At 37.5% G+C, this 22,820-nt stretch overlaps 1 protein-coding gene across 6 annotated transcripts in view; it reads right to left on the bottom strand.

Moving 5' to 3' along the window:
* PDLIM5 (PDZ and LIM domain 5) overlaps positions 1-22,820 on the bottom strand; it is a 209,853-nt gene that overhangs the window by 134,939 nt on the left and 52,094 nt on the right. For all 6 annotated transcript variants that reach the window (XM_059922428.1, XM_059922431.1, XM_059922432.1 and 3 more), the window contains exon 3: positions 11,050-11,201. In XM_059922428.1, the coding sequence (XP_059778411.1) occupies positions 11,050-11,201 (152 nt within the window). The remainder of the gene's footprint in view (positions 1-11,049; positions 11,202-22,820) is intronic.

Below are 22,820 nucleotides of genomic sequence, written 5' to 3'. Positions count from 1 at the left end.
TAAACTTCAGCCACAACAGTCAAGATAAAGGCAGACTCGATTGTAAGAGAGGTCACTGAACTCAAGATTATCATCTATGGATTTTTATTGTAATGCAGAAATGAACTCTTGCTGTATTATACGAGAAATTAAAATTCATACATACAAAAAACAGATGAATGAAAGACTATTTTTCATATGCTTTAAATTTCAGATCAAGTGTTAACAGGGATCATAGCCGATAAAAGAAATTATTAGGACTAGTAACATTTAGAGATCTATTTATAAAGCTGGTTTACTAGGAAAACACAGCCTTTGAAATACATGAAAGAAGAAGTAAGCTGCAAAGTTCAACAGTATAAATACTCTGCCCCTTGTGTTCTGCACAGCCCTTCACTCCTGTTTACTTTCCAACTGGTATAAAGCCTAAGCTATTTCAGCCTTTGAGACCCTAATAGCAACAACAGCCGCTGGAAACAGTTGGGAGTGACCTGAATTTCAATCCTTTCAAAAGCTCTCAATGCGATGGACAACAATGTTTATTTTGAATTCCAAGGAGACTGCTGCCATTCAAAACACAAGAATGACCAGTCTGTCACTCTACCTCACTAATAACTCCTCGTGAATTATTTCTAAGTTTGTTACGCAAAAGTAGAAAAATTACTGTATTTTTAAAAGTAGCAGTCTCTACTACTCAAGGCAATAACTATTTACTGAGTATCTTCTATGTCCAAGCCGCGGTGATAGGCACTGGAGTGTGTAAAAATAGAATATTATTTCTTCCCTTCAAAAGTTGTGCGTGATATTCTTTCCACTTAGGGTGCATGTTACATCTTTCTCAGCTATTCCTTTTTATACAAGGAAATAACTGCATGCTTCTCCTCTTAAACTCTGAAATTAGCTTTTTTTCTTAAAATGATAATGAAGGTAAATCTGGTAGAATCCGATGTTGTGGAACCATGGGTTTTTTTTATCTGCTATAAGCCGATGTGACCAGGAGAATCTTCTCCTGTTACTCTACTCCTTCAACGGTCCTGCAGTCTGTGTCTTTCTGTCTTTGTTTCCCTCGCCATCCTCATGCTGTCTCTCCTCAGTCTCGCCTTCCCTGTGGATGTCTCTGCTCCCGTCTCTCTACTTCCAGATGGCTTAAATGTTTTTGGCCAGTGGTTCCCAATCTGTGAACCACACTTGAAGCAGCTGGAGGTAACGGGCACACACTTCTAAGTTTTCACAAATGATTCATGAATTCATCTATGTACTAAACACTAAAGTCTGCTTAAGTCATGTATTATATATTTGGATTTTTAAATAAATGTAGATTCTTACACATAAACGTAAAAAATCTTCCTCTTCATTTAAAACTGCAATACAATATTTACAAAATCTGCAGTTACTTAAAAAATAATTGTTATCCTAACGTGGTGGGGGAAGGGTTGCCCATGAAATATTTGACACTGAAAAAAAAAGGTCCTTATTTAAGGTCAGAAGCCACTGCTGCACCCTGTGAGCTCCTTGAGGGCAGGTGTGAGGACTCCCTTTCTCTCCCCAGTGACCAGCACAGCAAATGTTCAGTTAGCATATGCCAAACCGATGGACCTTAAACCTTTCTGTTTAAGATACAGGCATTAGGGCTAGGAGCTGTGTCTCTCCCCACCAACCCACCCTGAGGCCATGCTAATTTATTCTATTCTACTCATAGTGTGCTTGGGGATCTATGCAAATTGCGCTGACAGGTGGTTAGAGATGGGCGCGGGAGGTTCAGCAAGGAATGGGTCTTTCTGATCTGGGCAACAGGGTGGATGGTGGGCCCTTCACCGAGATGAGCGCAGCAGGAGATGCAAGCTGGTGACACGCAGTGTGGAGCTCAGTTTTGACCATGTTGAGCTTGGGGAACCCGTCAGACGCCCAAGCGTCAGTTTCGGTGACATGACAGTGGCAGCAGCCACGCTCCGGTGAGGAGAGGAACAAGGGGGAGATGGAAGGAGAAGGAAGCCTGGGTCCAGCTGGCTGAGCACCTGCGCTGTCTTCGGTTCTTCCCTCTTCCCTCACATCCACACCATTACTGTGGCTTTCAGAACTACTGCTCACAAGTTCTCACTTCTCCCAGTTCTCCTCTGTTTTCCACTCCAAGCCCTCAAATAGCCATGTTACCGTAATTCTTGCCCGACCAGTCTCCCTGCCTCTGGCCTCTCCACCTTCTTCCAAGCTATCTCACTAAATATTATCCAGAAAAATGTCACTTTTCTGATCAAAACTTTTTTTTTTTTTAGCCAAGTAGGAAGTGCTGTTTTTACAACACCAGAACACTTCACTCTTATCTGTTTTTTTTAAATTAATTAATTAATTAATTAATTAATTAATTTATGGCTGTGTTGGGTCTTCGTTTCTGTGCGAGGGCTTTCTCTAGTTGCGGCAAGCGGGGGCCACTCTTCATCGCGGTGCGCGGGCCTCTCACTGTCACGGCCTCTCTTGTTGCGGAGCACAGGCTCCAGACGCGCAGGCTCAGTAGTTGTGGCTCACGGGCCTAGTCGCTCCACGGCATGTGAGATCTTCCCAGACCAGGGCTCGAACCCGTGTCACCTGCATTGGCAGGCAGATTCTCAACCACTGCGCCACCAGGGAAGCCCCTCAAAACTTTTAATATCTCAGTGTCTAAGACTCTGCAAAGCACTATTTGAATCTAACTTTTATTCTTATCTCCATTTCCAACTGGTCCACATACTCCCCCCCACAGATGCCTGGGGACTGGCCACCTCCATCTGGATGGCCTTCTCATCAAAGCCTAGCCCAAGATGCAGCACCTCCAGGAAGCCTTTCCATTTCAATGAGATCTTGCCGTCTTTGAACCTCTGTAGCACTTTCTGTGTCTTCTTATCTCAATGAATGTCCTATTAAATAGACATAAGTTCCTTAAAGGCAGAAATCATAAATCACTCTCTTTACATCTACCCCTTATGGCTTCTGGTCATAAGGTAAATCTAGAGAAGTCCAATGTTCAAAAATTTGGAACATTATGAGATTTTCCAACTAATTAAGTAATGACAGTGTTGATGAAAAGTTACAAGAGAAAAGTATTTCTAAAAGTATCATAACACAGTCCAAAAGTTAGCAATTTAACTAATTTAAATTACTTTAAAGGGAATACACATGAATTTGGATGGGAGAGTGACAGAAAAAATACTTGCTTTGTTTGTTTGTCTTTCTGGCTTAACCCACAGTGAAAGAGAACTACATCTGCATTTTTCCTCTAAAGAGAACAAGAGCAATTAGCAGAAAAAACAAGACTAGGTATATACTGGTTTCTCTTCGCTGCCATAAATTACTGCTTGAGAGTTTTTTAACCAAAGCAGTGGTTAGCTGGCACTCAGCATAATGTTTGTATCCCCTCATGCTTTTAAAAAGCTTTACAACTGTATGATCAAAAACCACTCACTTGACTAAACAATCCTTTCTTCTAACACTTGCATAATCATCTTTCTGACTTTCCAAGATAACTACCTACCCGACTGCCCTCTCATTTTCTCCCTATTTCCCTCCAGTCACACCCATTTTGTTGCTAAGAAACAAAATAAATATAACCTGCTGGAAGTAACTTTACAATGGATACTATATTAATACTTACTTATACTGGAGAAATAGGAAGAAAGAAGAGAAAACTTATATCTGTTATAGCCTAGGTTCTTTACATTTGTTATTTAATCTTTACAAGAGCCTTAGAAGGCAGTTATTACTATGCCCATTTACAAATGGTTACCTGAAACTCACTTATGTAACTTGCCTAAGCTAGGCAAGTGGTAGAATCAAGGTTTGCACCAAGTTTGCCTAATTTCAAAGTCAGTTTTATTACCATTCTCCTTCTTTATATCTCTATTTCATGGCTTCGTTTAAAAATTCTGCACAAATGAAATATTCTACAAATTAAAATTTTACAATAAAGCTTTAAACATGTCTTTAAATATATTATTTCCTAGGATTATTTTCCCAAAGGATTATAACTGAAGTAATTTTTCCTTCAGAAAAATAAATAAGACTTTTATGTTAAAAAAATAAAAGTTAAAAATAAAAGGGACTTCCCTGGTGGTGCGGTGGTTAAGAATCTGCCTGCCAATGCAGGGGACACGGGTTCAAGCCCTGGTCAGGGAAGAAGATCCCACATGCCGCGGAGCAACTAAGCCCGTGCACCACAACTACTGAGCCTGCGCTCTAGAGCCCGAGAGCCACAACTACTGAGCCCGCGTGCCACAACCACTGAAGCCCACGTGCCTAGAGCCCGTGCTCTGCAACAAGAGAAGCCACCGCAATGAGAAGCCTGCGCACTGCAGCGAAGAGTTGCCCTGGCTCACAGCAACTAGAGAAAGCCTGCGCACAGCAACGAAGACCCAACACAGCCAAAAATTAAATAAATAAATTTATAAAAAATAAAATAAAATAACTGCACACTTTCAAGAGGCAAAGTTCAGGGAAGAATTTCAAAATGCAAAATACACCCCGATGAACCCATATTCAAATTGCTACAGACTATTAAAAAAGATGTACTAATTTGAGCCTTCAAGTTCATTTTCAGCAATCTTTATCCCTACCGAATTGAAGAAAAAGAGACAGAAGAGAAATACTTCTCTTCCATGTCTGTTGATGGATTTGTTGATTGACAGTTTTGGTATCTTTTCCAGTCACTGTCATATTGAGCAAAAAGTCTTAAAAACGTATTTTTTTAAATTCCTGAACCCTTAGTTACTCATGGGATGCATACACAGAAGCCTGCTGAAGAACAAAGTCTTCAAACTTTAATACAGTAATAATTTAGCAAATACAGTGAACAGGCTTATAAACTTGGGAGGGAAAAATAAAAGATGGTATTCTGATTTAGGACAGGCAACCATATATACAAGTCAGTATCCAAATGAATGCTCCTATCTAGTGACCCATGAACCTACTTAGCCTCCTTTTTCTCTTTTACTTTTATTCTAACCTGTAGGGTCTACGAAGCACATAGAAAATAATTCAGGCATAATATTTATTACAGAATACCAACAGGTGAGTGTGAAAACAGAGACACTGTTGCTTACAAGTGAAAGAGTCAAAGAGTTACCCCTACTGAATTACTATCCTGTCTTATCAAATTTTATTAGGAGACTATAGTTGCCAAGTCCTAGCTATAAGAAAGTGGGGAGGGAAACAGTGTTTGAACTGACCTGGGTTTGTTATACAAGTCACATAAACCCTCGAAACCATAAATTAACCATCTGAAAAATGGGTATGCTAACTCCTTTCTCAATGGACTGATAGCAGGATTAAATGCATATGTGAAAAGCCTTGCACAGAAGAGACGTCAATGCTTGCTTGTCCTCATCCCCTTTCCTAAGCAGCACTTCTAATTTTAACGATGAGGGAGAGGGAGGATTAATCAGACAGTCCTTCTGGAAAAGTTATCCTCCAAACAAAGAATTAAAAAAAGAAACTAAAACCAACACAAACGATCAAACAAACAAACAAACAGTAAAACCTAAATTGCAGAAAACACATTCAAAAAGTATGTGAAATACCAAGGGGGAAAAAGGAACCTGAGGTGGGATAATGTGCAACTCCAATTAAACGAAAAGGTAATCGAACTAAATGTCTTTTAATTCACATGAATTGAAACATCCCAGATAGAGAACTGAAAACTTGGATTAAAAAAAAATTTTTTTTAATATCTTGCCGCTGTGCTAATAGTGAAAGAAAGAGCAGAGGTGAACTCATTAAAGTTAACAGTAACAGGATGTTAAGCAATCCATTAAAATGAAACAAAAGATGGCTAATAGCTTCAGTCTGGTACCACAGCTACTTCTTTTTTTTTTGTAACTCACTGTGCCTATTAAATTATTCCAGTCTGCCATTCATTAGTAGTAGTTACCGGACCTCTGACAATTTTTCTGCTGTTTGAAGGATGAGGAAGAAGGGGGAGGCAGAAAGAGAGTACATCAATATTTTTCAAAACTCAATCCTTCTAGATCTTTCACTTCCAATCATAACAAGTTATACACTAAATGAAATTTAAGGAACCAAAGTAAATAAGTAAATAAACCCACAGATATGCCACTACTGATAATGTAAAAAACAAGGAAGTTTAGAAAAGTTATATATATTCTCTGTGATTCTGAAAGGATTAATTTTAAAATATAAAATAAGGACAAGTATATAAAGTATTTTTTTATGATTAAGTGCTGTTTGAATATCCATCTGACCTACCTTTCACCTTGAAGTCGGCAGGGTAGTACAAGTCACTTTGCTAACCTGGCATAGTTTAAGATAACTCCAGTGAAGAAAGTCCAATTTCCTGATTCTCTCAGCCAAAACAAGCAAACTGAAGTCAGTTTGATCTAATAGCAAACTTTAGGGAGCTTATCCATTTACAGCTAAAAAACCAGAACAAGAACCAGAATTTAAGGGAACTTAGAAATCACTCATGACCTCATTTTACAGTCAAGAAAATTAAGGCCCAGAAGTTTAGCAACTTACCCCAATTCATACAGTAAGTCAGTAGCAAGTTTATCTATGTTATGCAAAGAATTAATGAAATAAAATGAAATAGTTAAAAATCTTATTCATAGACTCCAACTCTAATATAGTTCATAAAGTTATTAGACATCAAAACTTCAGAAAGTAGTCTTCTTCTATTATTAGCTGAAATAATGTAATTTTTTAAATGATCCACTTAGACGGGGATCAAAAGCATAGGCAAAAAGCACTTGATGTTAAAAAACAAGCACACTACTATTTGCCTGTTCTCCCAAGAGGAAAAATAATTTCAAATAGAATTTTTCATTGTCCAGTTGTAGCACTCTTAGAATCAGTGCCCGTTTCAGGGGGAAAAAATATTTTCCAATCTTTTCCAACGATAAAAGAAATCAAAATGAAATCTTCCACACCTCTATATTCATTAGATACTAGAATATAGTGAGTCAAGTCTTATTTTTTTAGAATATCAATGAGAGAGCATATGTTTGCTTTATTACATACCCCCAAATTAGACAAGATTGAAAAAAAAGTTCCAAAATAACCTTACTCAAGCAAGTATCTTTATCTAACCTTTTATTATCTAAATCTTATTTTAGGATTTTGAGGTTGGGCTTAAAGAAGAGGTCAATTAAATATATATATATATAATGAACAGATATATAACAATAATACTTAATACAAAAAAAAATTCACAAAACAAAATTGCTGGTAACTTTGATTTCAAAAACAAACATGGGGGACTTCCCTGGTGGCGCAGTGGTTAAGAATCTGCCTGCCAATGCAGGCGACACGAGTTCGAGCCCTGGTCCGGGAAGATCTCACATGCCACGGAGCAACTAAGCCCGTGCGCCACAAGTACTGAGCCTGCGCTCTAGAGCCCATGAGCCACAACTACTGAGCCCACGTGCCACAACTACTGAAGCCTGCGCACCTAGAGCCCGTACTCTGCAACAAGAGAAGCTACTGCAATGAGAAGCCCGTGCACCACAACAAAGAGTAGCCTCCGCTCACTGCAACTAGAGAAAGCCCATGCACATAGCAATAGCTCAAAAAGTATTTGTGGAATAAATAAATGATGCCAAGTTTGAGAAATAATGCTGGTGCCCATCAAATATTTATTAGACACTAAAAGCACAAAACTATACAAGATGTCAAATACAAATAGTGCAAAAAACAAGGTCTTTGCTTTCAAGGAGTCTAGCTGGTGAAACACAGAGTAATTAGTTAATTACATAGGCAGTATTAGGTATGACTATTAACCAATTAGGTTTATTTGTATATGATTCATGGAATCTGCCTTGTTATTCCTGGTTATACCTAGTGTACAATTAAACGTTGAGTCGAATGGTATAAACTTGTCATAAGAGTTTAGAGGGGAAAAAAATGAATGAGTTGCAATAGTAAGAAAAGACTATGGGTAGATGATGAGGTTTGGTATGGGATTTGTGGAGGTGGAGGCATGTATTGGCAGTGAAGAGGTGGGTGGGCATTCCAGATGAAGCAAATTTCATGAGAGGACAAAAAAGGCACGTGAGGGACAGTACAAAACCCACCTTAAATGGAAAGATGGTATTCGCTGACGAGTAGTGATGATCTGGGGAGGACAATTTTTCTTTTTTTTTTTTTTTTTTAAACTTTTGGCTGCACCAGGCGGCATGTATCCCTGACTAGGGATCGAACTCTCGTCCCCTGAAGTGGGAGCACGGAGTCTTAACCACTGGACTGCCAGGGAAGTCCGAGGGGGAGGACAGTCTGAGTGTGCCTGGGTCACAGAGAGCCTAATCCTCTGAGCAAAGGACTCCAGTCTGGAAGGAATCTCGCAGCACGTGCTACTGGTGCCCAGCTGGGTCCTCTGGAACCCTTCCACTGGTTTGGTACATCCAGTCCCAAAGGTGCCCCCTGCATTGCTAATGGTTCATACCAGCAACTTCCTGTGGAAGCAACAGAAGTTACCTCCTAGCCTCTTCTGCGCTCCTGCACACACACACATTTCCAGGACAGCTGCTGGTCAATGACTAACGAATGAAGGGGAGAGGGGACAAAAGCCCAGTTCCCTTGCCTCAAGGCAAGCCAGGCTCTATGGTACAATTCTGTTCCAAAGTTCCCTCCTGGGTCAAGCTGAGGTTAGACATCCAATGAGCGCAAACCCTTCCTCATCTCAGTTTCCTCTTCTTCCCAATCCCGCTTGACCTACTCCCCTTTAAGTAACATGTGAGAGAACTCTCTTGATACAGCATTTGAACATGAATACCATCTCAGGTTCTGTTTCTAGGGAAACTGGACTAAGACAAGCCTGTAAAGGCAAATACTAGATATTCATGAAGAAAACAGTTACCCAGAGGAAATACCGTTGTGGGTCACTCGGTTTGGAGGCAGGATGCTGAGCAGCTTGGCTGGTGACAGATGGAATAAAGAGGGTCAGGTGGCTGGAGGCCAACTAAGGGTGCTGTTGTTCAAACTCAGAAACAAGCGGAAGAAAAAATATTTGCTCTGATATAAGAAACAGAGAACTTCAGAAGAAAATGGCTTCGGTGTAGGGAAGAATTGATGACAACTCTTCAAAGTTTTATTTTTTCCATAAAAAACAAAAAGTATTTCTTCAGTAGTACTGTCAATGTTATACCATGAATTCTCTTAAGTGCAAATCTCTTTTAGGCTGACATTACCTAACACAAGAAGTGTTCAAAAACTTAAGGAGAATAACAATGAATAACAACAGGACTCGAAAATTCTCTCTCATAGTTTGAGTCTCTGAATATCCATATTCAGAAATACGAAGATAAGATTAAGTAGTATCTCCAAATGTTTATAACAAGTTGGTTTGTTAGATTTTGTATTCAAGTAGCTTAAAAGAATCTGTATTAGAGTCAGTAGCAGATTACTTAAATTGCAAATTCATCCAAACAGGGTAACATCTGGTTTTCATCTACTCTTATGGAACCAGAAGTGCTGTCAATAGAAAATAAGATACTGAGTCTTAGGTTGTAAAATAGGGAGCACAATGTGAAAACAAGTAGGCTACTATGAAAGAAATGATACACAGCTCAGAAAAAAAGATTATACCCTACATAAACTTTCACTTTAGAATTTGAGAAACAGCCCGACATCATCTGTATTTGTTTTGCTTTGTTGATATCTCAGACAAGTTAAGCTTCTTGACTTCTTGGTTCCCTTTCAAAATAGCAAAAATGCCTCTCAGTAAAAATGACTATTTTCACTTAATTAGTAACAATTTTTGTGTTACATGTCTAAATATATAGAACAGAAAGGATACTATCGAAACAGGACTTTTTAGCAAGGTTATTTTTTCTCATTGATTACTTTTCCATGCATTAAAATGTATAGCTAATAGCTTTCAAATTTTAAATACACATGACCTTTGATTCAACAGTTCCACTGAAAGCAATTTCACACACAGACACACACACACTCCCCCAAAAGAGAACTGGTCAGAAAGTCATGCTACAACAAAGTAAATCTATAAGTCTAAGTTTTTCTAAATTTTTCCTATTCAGTTTTAAGACCAAATTGATACTCTTCCAGACAAGTACATATAATTTGCCCTGTATATATCCTTTAAATACTCCCAGGAGAGACTCCAAGAAAAAAAAAGGTTTCTTAGCTAAAAATGTTAGGAAGGTATGGCATGTTGGTCCCCTCTTAAAGATTTGTAATAAAGACAACAATTTATGGAAGCCTATGAGATATTTTTGGGGTAAATGGCATTTTCCAAATTTTATAGACCAGAGAACACTTCTGTAATTATCAAAAGCAAGACTTGCTTAAAACCCTCCATGACCACCTGGTAAATGATAGCTACTTCCTTATAAACCTAAAGGTTCAGAGCCATCATTCAATCACCCTCCCTCTATCCCCTCTTTCTCCTCCCTTCCCCTCAACCCAAGACACTGCAGTGGTTCTAACTTCATATTTCATAATAATCATAGAAAACTTTTTCATATATTTCATAATTCTTGGTCCTTACTTCCAGATATTCTGATTCCTATCACTATTTTTAACAAGCAATCCAGGTGATCTCAATACAGTTCAAATGTTGGGATGCTGAAAAGATCTGATATAGTACAATCAATGAGATGATTATTTTAAAATTGAAGCCAAACTGAGTTCAGAAAACTTGGACTTCAAATGAGTATATTAAAATTCTATTTTTCTACCCAGGGAAAGAAAGGGAAAAAGACAGACGAAGAAAAGCCAAATCATATCTTAAAAGAATACCCCTAATATACTGCCCAGAATATTAAGGCCAAGAGTTTTACCCTACAACAAGAACTCTTAGGCTGCACTCCATTGAGAAATTTCAGGAATTCTTAAACTCTCTGAAACTGCACACACAATCTTTATGCGTATGTGAATACATGCCTTATAATCCAAAGCTTTCACCAATTCTCATGCTGCTCAACTACCCAATTTAAAAGCCATTCTATTTTTTATTTACCTACCTGCAACAATGGCAACAGAAACTGCTTCTTAGTTAACACCATGAATCAGACACATGAAGACACATTCCTCAGTGTTGTTTTCTCTCTCAGAGCCAAACAAAAAGCAATTTACCTTTGCAGAGTCATATTCAAAGAGCCTGTACAACCCTTAATCTTGTTCTGGGCTTCAAGATGAGTCATGCCATGTGCACTTATTCCATCAATGCTGAGAACCACATCACCAATTCTTACGTTTGCCTGGGATGCTTTGCCGCCATCTTTGAGCTGTAAAAAATATGTTTCATTAGAATTGTCACTCTTTAAAAATAAACACAGATGAAAATTACACTTTTGTTATATCAAAAGAGAAGTACATTAATGTACTATTAGACAAAGTAATACAAATTATCTTGCTTAACAGGTAAAGTTAAAATTCAAATGACTTTCATACATATTATCATGCTTATTATCATACTTTCATACTTATTTTCTTAAATTCTTATTTGCTTTCTAAAAAACTGAACTAATTGTCTGAGAAAAGGTCCCTGATAAGTTCTCCATTTCTTTACTGTATAACAGTAGTGTGTGATTGTTACAAATAAGGAAGAGAAGTAAGCAAGGCAACTACATTTTAGCAGGAAAAAAAAGTAATATGAATAGGGTATTTAATACTCTTTTAGAAATAATTTTTAAAACTCTTTAAACAGCTGTATTTTTGTTTGAGCACAAAGAGTAACACAGATGGAGGATCTACTGAACTATCCTTCCTGTTGAGTTCAATTCATATCCAGCGTTTGAGGGACTGAATTCTTTTAGATCACAGGCCCAAATATCTTTTATGCTGGCTGTGCTTCCTGCTCAAGGCATTTAGAACGAGGGGACGAAAACCAGTTGTGTCTGAGACTGTCAGACTCTTTTGTGTACCACGATCTTTAATCCCCAATCTTTTTTCCCTTTTTACAAAATTTTCTACATGTTTACATTTAGTTTGATCTCCTTCAAACTTCATATGTATCTATTGCATTGCTCCAAAAGGAGCAAACAAATATAAAATGACAGTAAGATGAAAGATAATGCAATTTTAATAGATACTCAGAAACATGGAACAAGTACAAATCAAAAGGAACCATTCTAATTAAAATGACAAGCTTAGAATTCATTAAGTACAAGCAGATCACACTGAATACTGGGCTGTTGGAAGACAGGTGAGACTAGGCCCAAAAAAGAAAGAAAATAAGCACTATTTCTCTAATACTTAAAAGTGTAGATTTTATGCAGGGATAATGAAAAACATCTGGAAATGGATAGTGGTAATGACTGCACAACACTGAAAATGTACTTGATGCAATTAATGAATTGTGCAATTAAAAATGGTTAAAATGTCTAACTTTTGTAAGTATATTTTACCACATTTTTAAAAAAACTAACAAGGGCTTCCCTGGTGGCGCAGTGGTTGAGAATCTGCCTGCCGGTGCAGGGGACACGGGTTCGAGCCCTGGTCTGGGAGGATCCCACGTGCCACGGAGCAGCTGGGCCCGTGAGCCATAATTGCTGAGCCTGCGCGTCTGGAGCCTGTGCTCTGCAACGGGAGAGGCCGCTATAGTGAGAGGCCCGCGCACCGCGATGAGGAGTGGCCCCCGCTTGCCACAGCTAGAGAGAGCCCTCGCACAGAAACGAAGACCCAACACAGCCATAAGTAAATAAATAAATAAATAAATAAATAAATAAATAAATAAATAAAAAATAAAAAAACTAACAAAAACTAAATATTTTAGAGAACATTTTACTAAAATTACTTTTTGATTAAAAGAAAAACATCCCTCAGCAAACTGAACAAGGGCTGAGAGCCAGAATTCATAATCTGGAAGCAAAGCAGTAAATACAAGTGGATATTGTATGCTCAGATAGGTTTTGATTACCATCAGTTGTCAAATTCTTTCCTTAAAAATAATGATCAAGGCAGATCAATCCTAGTGTACAAGAACAACTCTTTGGATCTAAAATCAAGAAAACAGTATTGACTGCTAGATCCATCCAGGCAGCGCCCATGTCTGTGCTTCTCCCCAACTGCCCTAAAGCTAGAAGTGTGCCTGACACTATAGACCTTCATAATATACACTGAATGAATGGATGCCACATATTTATTATTTAACACTGGCAAAATCTATGGTTTGTTTTAAAGTGCAAAGTTAGGAAGAACTAAAATTTTAAATAATTTGAAATTTATCTCATTTAACATATAACTATCAAATGATGGACATAGTTCTTGAAATTAGTAAGAAAAAATATCTATTTGAGCAAGAATATGTAAAATCTAACAGACACAAAGTGTAAAATAAAAGATTTCAAACCTTTCAAATGAAATATTCTCTATTATATACATAGTACATAGAGTTGACCCTTGATCAACGTGAGTTTGAACTGCGTGGGTCCACTTACATGCGGATTTTTTTCAACAGTGAATGCTATAGGACTACATGATCTGCGTGTTTGTATACGGAGGAACCAAACTATATATACAGAGGACAGACTACAAATTACAGGCGGATTTTCAGCTTCGCAGAGGGCCAGTGCCTCTAATCTCCAAGTGTTCAAGGGTCAACTGTAGTGATTCCGTTTTCATCTTTGTACTAATGTGAACAAACAAAACAACTCCTCTCAGCTGCCCAGATATTTAAAGGTAAGAAAAATTAATGAAATGTTGACAATAAAGAAATAAATTTCCAGAGTAATAAAACAGATTAAAATTTAATGCATATCAAACTTATCAACACAGCTATATTACACACATGTGTATGTACATATATACATATAGACACACTTTTTATTATATAGTATATGACTGACGAAGTAATACCAAAATTCAATGAAAATTAAATAAAGTTCATTTTGAATTCCAGGATCATAGGATCAAGAAGAAAAAAATTAAGATAGAACTTTATTAAGTATATTTTAAAATACTGTATAGACAGATGTATTTATTAAAATATGAAAGTAATGTATGCGTGTGGTGGGAATAAGAAAAAAGTCTTTAAAAATAATAATACCTACATTAAATACTATGGTTTTACTGTATTAAAAAACAGGTGTGGGGACTTCCCTGGTGGCACAGCAGATAAGAATCCGCCTGCCAGTGCAGGGGACACGGGTTCGAGCCCTGGTCCGGGAAGATCCCACATGCTGCGGAGCAACCAAGCCTGTGCACCACAACTACTGAGCCTGCGCTCTAGAGCCCATGAGCCACAACTACTGAGCCCGCATGCCACAACTACTGAAGCCCACGCACCACAACTACTGAGCCTGCGCTCTAGAGCCTGTGAGCCACAACCACTGAGCCCACGTGCCACAACTACTGAAGCCCACACACCTAGAGCCTGTGCTCTGCAACAAGAGAAGCCACTGCAATGAGAAGTCCACGCACGGCAACGAAGAGTCGCCCCCGCTCGTTGCAACTAGAGAAAGCCTGCGCACAGCAACGAAGACCCAACACAGTCAAAAAAAAAAAAAAAAAAAAAAAAAAATTAAAAAAATTAATAAATAAATAAAATAAATAATAGGTGTGGACTGTCTTAATAATTAGTATTTCTTTTTTATTAATATAAATATTAAAGAAATAATTTAATTTAATAACAAATACTAACTCTTCATCTCTCCTGCACAGAACTAAATTGTTCAAACTGTGAAGGACATTTACAAAGAAAACAACTCCTAAAGCTAGCAATGCCACCCACTTTCCATGGGACTTACTTGTAGGGTTTTATAAAGATTATGTGAGATAACAGCTTAATAAATGTTAGCTATTATTATTATTATTCTCCTGATCTCAGATTACTAATCCAAGAAATGTGGAGTTTGTACTGGATGATGTCAAAGGCCTTCTAAGGTCCCTTCCAGTCTTAAAAGTTTTATCTATCTGTGAACTGTCTATACAAAGGTATAACTCTAATCCTAAAATAAGAGTCATATCTGAATGGTAGGGCAAAGGAACATCTATTCCCTACTAAAATAAATGAATGGAAATTTGAATCCTGATAATAAGACAAAAAATAAACATAATTTATCCTAGATTTTGTTTTAGGCAAGAAGGGCATCCAAAAAAAAAAAAATTTCTTTTTTTAACCAGAAATAGAACACAGCTAAATTACCTACCTCACCATTCTTCACATAAGGTAGCCTTAAAATAGAAACACTGAAACCTATGGGCATTTGCTCAAAATGTACCCAACAAAAACAATTTAAATACTCCCAGTCCAGTAATATAAAGGTAATGAACAATTAAGAAAATAATCTAATATTACTCAGCCATAAAAAGAAACAAAATTGAGTTATTTGTAGTGAGGTGGATGGACCTAGAGTCTGTCAGACAGAGTGAAGTAAGTCAGAAAGAGAAAAACAAATACTGTATGCTAACACATATATATGGAATCTTAAAAAAAAAAAAAAAAGGTTCTGAAGAACCTAGGGGCAGGACAGGAATAAAGATGCTGATGTAGAGAATGGACTTGAGGACATGGGGAGGGGGAAGGGTAAGCTGGGACGAAGTGAGAGAGTGGCATGGACATATATACACTACCAAATGTAAAATAGATAGCTAGTGGGAAGCAGCCGCATAGCACAGGGAGGTCAGCTCGGTGCTTTGTGACCACCTAGAGGGGTGGGATAGGGAGGGTGGGAGGGAGACGCAAGAGGGAGGACATATGGGGATATATGTATATGTATATGTATAGCTGATTCACTTTGTTATAAAGCAGAAACTAACACACCATTGTAAAGCAATTATACTCCAATAAAGATGTATTAAAAAAAAGAGAAAATAATCTAATCAACTCAAATGTTATACACTAGATAAAACTTGTCTTACTCCTTTGTTGCAGCTGCCTACTCAATTCTGAGAGCCTATCATCTCAAGATGTTCAAATCCAACTTCTCAGAATTACCTATCTTTTTAGGCTTGCTTTTTACTCTGCCACTCTTATTTTCAAAACATGGAGCATAGAAATCATATAGCCCCTGTGAATTCTGCTGTTTCCGTGAGTACCACATCCAGGGAAATTACTAAATTTTGTTGATTCTTCCTTTCCTCTCCCATGCTAGTCCATACCCTGATCATCTGTCACCTTGATCTTGCCTGGTGCCTACAGTAAGAGTTTTCTAAAGACCTCCTTACCGCCAACCTCTGCATGTTCCTTGCCCTTTCCTCCATCTTACTGTATTTCCATAATGGTGACCCTACTACCACTTCACACTGAAGAGTTCCATCATGTCAACTATTTATAAAATGAGGGTGGGGGCTTCCCTGGTGGCGCAGTGGTTGAGAGTCTGCCTGCCAATGCAGGGGACACGGGTTCGAGCCCTGGTCTGGGAGGATCCCACATGCCGCGGAGCAGCTAGGCCCGTGAGCCACAACTACTGAGCCTGTGCGTCTGGAGCTTGTGCTCCGCAACAAGAGAGGCCGCGATAGTGAGAGGCCCGCACACCGCGATGAAGAGTGGCCCCCACTTGCCTCAACTAGAGAAAGCCCTTGCACAGAAACGAAGACCCAACACAGCCAAAAATATAAATAAATAAATATATATTTATTTATAAATATATAATATTTGAACAACTTCAAATATTTTCTGCTTCCTACAGTGTAGAATAAAGCTGAAGCCTGAAATAGAAGCAATCTATAATTAGTCATCAAGCTGTTTCCAACTTCAAAACAAGCGCCATAAGGTCAGGGATCATATTTTATACTATGTTCTCAAGAGCCCTGAAGATTGTAGGTACTAGAAAAACAGATGATTAAACCACAGTAAATAAGAAATCAGTAAATCTATCCATCAGTTTAATATGTGAAATTCTGGTAGAAATATACTTAATTCACCAAAGAGAGAAAAATAGATTCTAATCTGAAAATGAGAATCTTCAGTTAAACATTAGGCTGAGCTAACCTAAGAAAGGTCAAAAATCAAACTGTATTTTCAATAGAACAAAGTAAATCCATTTTGGATAGTTAGTTAATATATTTTTCCTAGGATTTCCAAAGAGATGTCACAACTCCCCTTGGTACTTTATCTAACAAGTATTAGGAAGAGCTTAATTGTATTTAATCGCAACCCTTTCTCAATCAGTTATCAGAAATGTAAACAAATGCTCATTGCCATCTGTACAGTCTTTCATGTTATTTAAACTGTCAAACAAACTCCTTTTTGTCTACAGTTGTTTTGAGCTTACTAATATTAATCATCTTGGGTTTTTTGACATTAACATATTTTCTAAAATCTCTAACCATCTTTATTATTCAATACTCAGGCTTTCTGCTCACTATTTAAACTAAAGAGCAAGAAGAGCCTAAACGAATGCCAACAGGAAAGGCCCAATGCACAGAAACAAATGTAAAGCTCGTTAAAGGTGGCATCTCATTGAAAACTCCTATGAGCTTTCATTTATCCCCAGAACTACTTCCTTAAGGCATCCACTCAATAGAAAGATAAATTTTTTGCCTTAATTGGGTAGGATGTATCACTCTTAGGAATTGTGAGCAGCTAAGAAAAGACTACAAGGTCACTCATTATTTGCATAGTTCATTTTTTCCTTTGTTTTTTCAAGCCTAAATAGTCTGCATTTGTTTGAAGCAGTAATAACCTCTGTCATGAGTAAATCTTGTACATACTATATGACAGCCATAAATGTGTGTGTATCTCATAAATGCACAATGTGTAGGAAGGAAGCAGTCATGGGAGGCTCCTGAGTCAGCTTCATTATAAATCAAACTAATCACAAGCAAATGCTTCTCCTTTGATCTTTAAATACATTTTTCAGTACTGTTGTCCAGTTTTCCATAAATTTAATTGCAGCTGTATGCGTCTTTAAAAACACTGCTTTGTGGTCTCACTTAAGTTGCAAGCAGACATGGCTGCAGATGTCAGAACTACCTCTGAACTTCTGTTTACTGATGCAGAAACTAGGACAACTGTATGCTCTTCAAGAGAATGGTATCTTTACTGAGCCTCCCCATTGACTTAGATAAGAAAGGATCTAATATCAACCACCTGTTATCAGACTACGCCATCAATTCACATAGGCTGGACATCTACCCCAAGCACCTAAGGGCAGAGAAGACAACTTTTCAAACTGACCAGTCAGACCTGATTTTTCCCTTCCCTCCTTAAAGGAAGACCAAACACCCCTCTTCTCTTCCCTCTGCTTCTCCTAAGCCTAAACTTTCTCTTCACTTACCAAAAGAGCTTGATATGCCACCGAATCAGAACCCCAGCTCCCCGTGTCCTCCTTCCCTGCTTACCACTATTCAAGTCTGAATTTTCCAAACTCCATTCCCACAGGATGGTGGCCTCAAGATCACCACTTCCCAGGACAGTCTGGCCACTGTACCAAAAGGCCAAAGGATAAGAATCAATAAGGTGATACTGCTGAAGAAATCTTGAACTGGGGGTCAGGGAAGGGCAGGAAGGAAAGAAAACAGAAGAACACATGACAAGGGAGGGCACTGGGAAGAAGGCAGAATAGGGAACCAAGGCCATGAGCGAAGAAAGGGTCATGAGATGTCCCTGGTTTGGGGTCCTGGCCTTCTCTCTGGGTGTGTTGTACATCACCATGCACATGCACAAAATAGTGTAAATATTTAACAGACCATCAAGATAGTAACTAATTATAGAAGCAAGAAAATCTTACACTTTGATTGAATAACTAAAATAACCTAAATGACCATAACTAATAACTATGATGCAGAGCCAATTAACTCACAGTAATATTTATGTATGTCATCAAACATGTCATTATCTTTATTGGACTCAAGTAAAATTTATAACTAAACCTCTCCCAAATGCTTATTAGCCTCTATACAAATGTGCGGTTCCAACAGTATTTTTTCTTAAAACTTTTTAACAAACGGAGAAAGTAGTACTATGTCTTTAGAAAACTGCATTGAAAGTAAAATACTATCTCAAGATAGCATACCACTTAGACAAGGATCTCAAAGACACACTGAAGAGAAAATTTGTCTTATCCATAAAGAAGTAAACTACTTGGGATTCATAAGGAGTTATAGCTATCCCTGTTAAACTAACCCTTCCCCATAGCTATTACCTCTTAAGAGGCACATCACAGAAGCAAACCAATCATTGAACTCATAGCAAAAACCAAACAAAATCAAAGAAAGCAGTATAGAGCTTTCATTTTTAAAAGTTAGAACCCAGTATGGCAGATATCATTTTAAGTAAGTCTAACTGCCTAAGCTTTCTCTCTAAAATGAATATTTAACACAGCTGCTATACTGTCTGCAGCCTTTTCATAAAAAGGCAAAATGTTTAGTCATAGCAGTGACTCCAACACTATCTTAGAATTCCCTAATGAAATGTATCCTTCCAAATCATAGGGAATTCTCAATATGCACACAGAGACCTCTGTCTTCCCTTGGAAATAAGCCAGCAGTTCCAAACCTCAGAACAGGTGCCAGCAATTGAAATGATTTTTTGAAAATATATGTGCCCAAGAACATTACAGAGATCATTTTATAATACAGATAACATTGTATTAGTCAGATGTTTACTGAGAACAATTTATGCTGGTTCAAAAGAACTGGTATTAATCTGATTAATAAGATCAAGATTGGTATTAATCCTATTATATGCTACAGGTACCAAATAGAAGACAGGTACCTATATAATAAGCCACTGCCAACGTCCAGTTTTCAACCTTCTGCATATTTTCAACAAATATGGAATGCTTGGAAATGTGTGACCCTAACGCCATGGGTATGACAGGAATGCCATCAGGCTTAGTAAATGTAAAAAAGGAACACATAAATATGACAGCTACAGAAAGAAACACTAACAGAAATTTCCCATGTCCAAAAACCATGGGAACTAAATCATGGGAAAAGAAAAGCTATTGTTTTTCTAACAGTGCCGTTACCAAAATTCAGAGAAATACATATACCAAAAAAATTATATCCATCTTACCAACAGGATCTTCGTGAGGCAGAGGAAAGCACAGAGAAAAATCTCATTTTAAAAAATACCCAATTAATGGGCAATCTTTAATTTTGCTTTAAAATGTATTTTCTAGTAGTACCTACTGTAGAATAAAAAATATGAATCCAGTTATGAGCCTATGGTTGAAAGTATCTAGGTGTTTATCTCCCACATACTTCCCAGAATACTGTGAATATGATTTTTTTATACTACCACCCCCCCAAAAAATACCTAAGACTAAATGAGCATTATTCCAAAAGAGAGAACTCACAGAACTTGTTTTCCTGCCAAATGATGAATGCTACCCAATTACCAAGAAAAACCACAAATAAAGAAAAATGGTCAGAGTTTTCAGCCACCAAAGTGAGGAGAAGAACACTGAGAAGTACTAATTTTTGTCCAAACTCATCCTTCAAGGCTTTTTTCAAATCCCAATTTATTTACTACCACTCCAGTGCTTATTAATCTGCCCTACGTTACTACACTCAACCCTTAAAGGTGTTCTGTCTTGCACTGTTTATTGTTATATAGTGTTGGCACCTCCACTGGCCTACAAATGTAACTCAACTACATACAAAGTGTCAATCTCTGGCCTGGATGTCTAATGTGAATGTGCCCCTTTAAAACTGCAGGCTACTTTGAATTCATTTGAACACCTTTTTTTGTGAAATAAACTGAGTTGGCTTTCTGTAGGTCAGAATAGGGAGATAAAACAAGCAATCACTGATGTCTCTCGGTGAGTATGTTTGTAAAATCCTGACTCGTGGGCACTGGTTACTTTAACTATGGGCCTTATTTTTTAGCTTATGAGTTAAACAGTAATCAGTTTTACCCAAAAGTCTGAGAATACACCTTATATGGTAGCAACGAAGAGAATACCTCAAAGTATGTGTCATTATGCCTTACAAAACCAAACGGAAGTGAGGGTGATTACTCCTCTTTCCTTATGTAGCCACTGAGCTACCTAGTTCAAAACATATGTTGCTCTGCTAATATGTTTGTTCTAGTAGTCTAAACGTATTTCCTTGATGAGTCCTACTTAATCGAAACATCTTTATTCTTCTCTACCAGTGACCTAATAAAACAGAAACACGCCTTCTTAAACTGCAATTCACTACTAAGATGCCACATAACATTTTCATTCAGTTAATCCATATGTGTTTAAGCCCAGAGATTTAATGTGCTCTGTAGTTCATGTGTGAATATAATTCTATCAGAAATGTGAACAGTATGGAGGTTTGTTAAAAAAAAAGAGCACATCCACAAACATCTCAAAATCAAACAAATTTGTTACTTACGGAGAAATTAGTGTTTCTATGCAGTCCATTCTATAATAATAAGGAAAATGGTAAGAAATGTCAGAGAGCTATACAGGTTCAAAATGAATTAGTCAACTCTAGTTTCCCTGAGAACCGATTAACACTGAAATTCACACATTTCAACCCTCCCTCCTCTTAAGGTTCTTTTCGATGATGAGATGAATCTCCCTCAAAATTGTATGCAAATTGTGTGCAAGTATACATGTATTTTCCACTGAGTTGGTCCACAGCTTTCCCCAAATTCTCAAAGGCATCTATGACCAAAAGAAATGTTCCGAACTAATGACTTAGTGAAATCTTAGAACACTGTTTCTCAAAGTGTGGTTCCTAAACCACCAGTGCCAGCATACTTCAATGACAGGGGAAACAAATCACAAGCCCTTCAAAACCCACACGCTAAAGATGTTTCAAAACAAAAACAAAAATCTGTTAGCATCAAGAAAATTTAAGAACTCAGAACAGAATAAATGTTTATTCAAAGTGGTGCAAAATCATGACTTCACATGCTAACGGCAGATAAGTATAGCTTAAAAAAGCGGGGACTCGCTTTTAAACTTTTAAAATCTTCATAGCATAAATCACTAACATCTAATAAGGGTCTCTATTCCAATGAGGCACTACATTCAATACTGAATTCTGAAAACAGGTATGGCCCTTCCCCTCATCTACCGTTTTCTACTATTTAACTTTTCCCACATGTATTGCAACTCTCCAGAAAGCAGTGTTCCTCAAACTATCTGTGGTGGAAGATACCATCTGTGGAGAAAGATTTCCCCCCATTTGCCTTTACCAATTCTTCTGTAATCTACAATAAATTACTGAAAAAACAAAATTTAAAGAAGCCACTCAAAATATAAGACCACATTCTTTATCATCAGAGTCAATAGACATAAAATTACTCTGTCAAATGACAGAAGTTTCTAGATACTTACTCTTCATTTCTATCCTTATTTCATCTCAAACTGTAACTGACAGTTTGCTGATCTGAAGACCAGCAAGGAGCCTCCTTCTAGGCAAGAACTACATCTTTTATTTCTCTTCAGGTTCATTGTACAAAGACTTAAACATAATACACAATAAACATGTGATGACTCACCACACTGGAAATTAAAGGTATTTAGTAAATAGGCTAGTATTTAATAATTTAACCCATTTCCGTTTTTTTTTTTTTTTTTTTTTTTTTGCTCTTATGTTAAACAAAGTGATGAATAATACTGTACATTTATTTTGGCACACTCATCTGACTTTTTCTTTAGGAATTATTTCTAAAAAGGTATGCGCATTTAAATTTTTGATCCGCGACACTAGATTGCCAGCAAGAATATTTACAGCCATTTACAATCCTGCAAACTGTGTATGAGAATGTCCGTTATCCACACCCTTGCGACCTTAGTTTTATAAAAGAAACCTGAGGGTAATTCTAGCTCTACCACTAACAAATCCTGTGACCTTGGGCAAGTCATTTACCCCTCTGGCCTCATTCTGCTCAGCTGTACAGGAGAGTTGGATCAAATGTTCTAGGGTCCCTTTCAACTCTAAACCATAATAAATATTTACACAGAATTTACAACCTCTCATTAGTCTAAAGTCATTACAATCAGTATCCATTA

This window comes from Balaenoptera ricei, chromosome 5, assembly GCF_028023285.1.
Source record: "Balaenoptera ricei isolate mBalRic1 chromosome 5, mBalRic1.hap2, whole genome shotgun sequence".
Taxonomy (NCBI): domain Eukaryota; kingdom Metazoa; phylum Chordata; class Mammalia; order Artiodactyla; family Balaenopteridae; genus Balaenoptera; species Balaenoptera ricei.
Note: the sequence above shows the minus strand (reverse complement) of the source record. Positions and strands in the feature narration are given on the sequence as shown.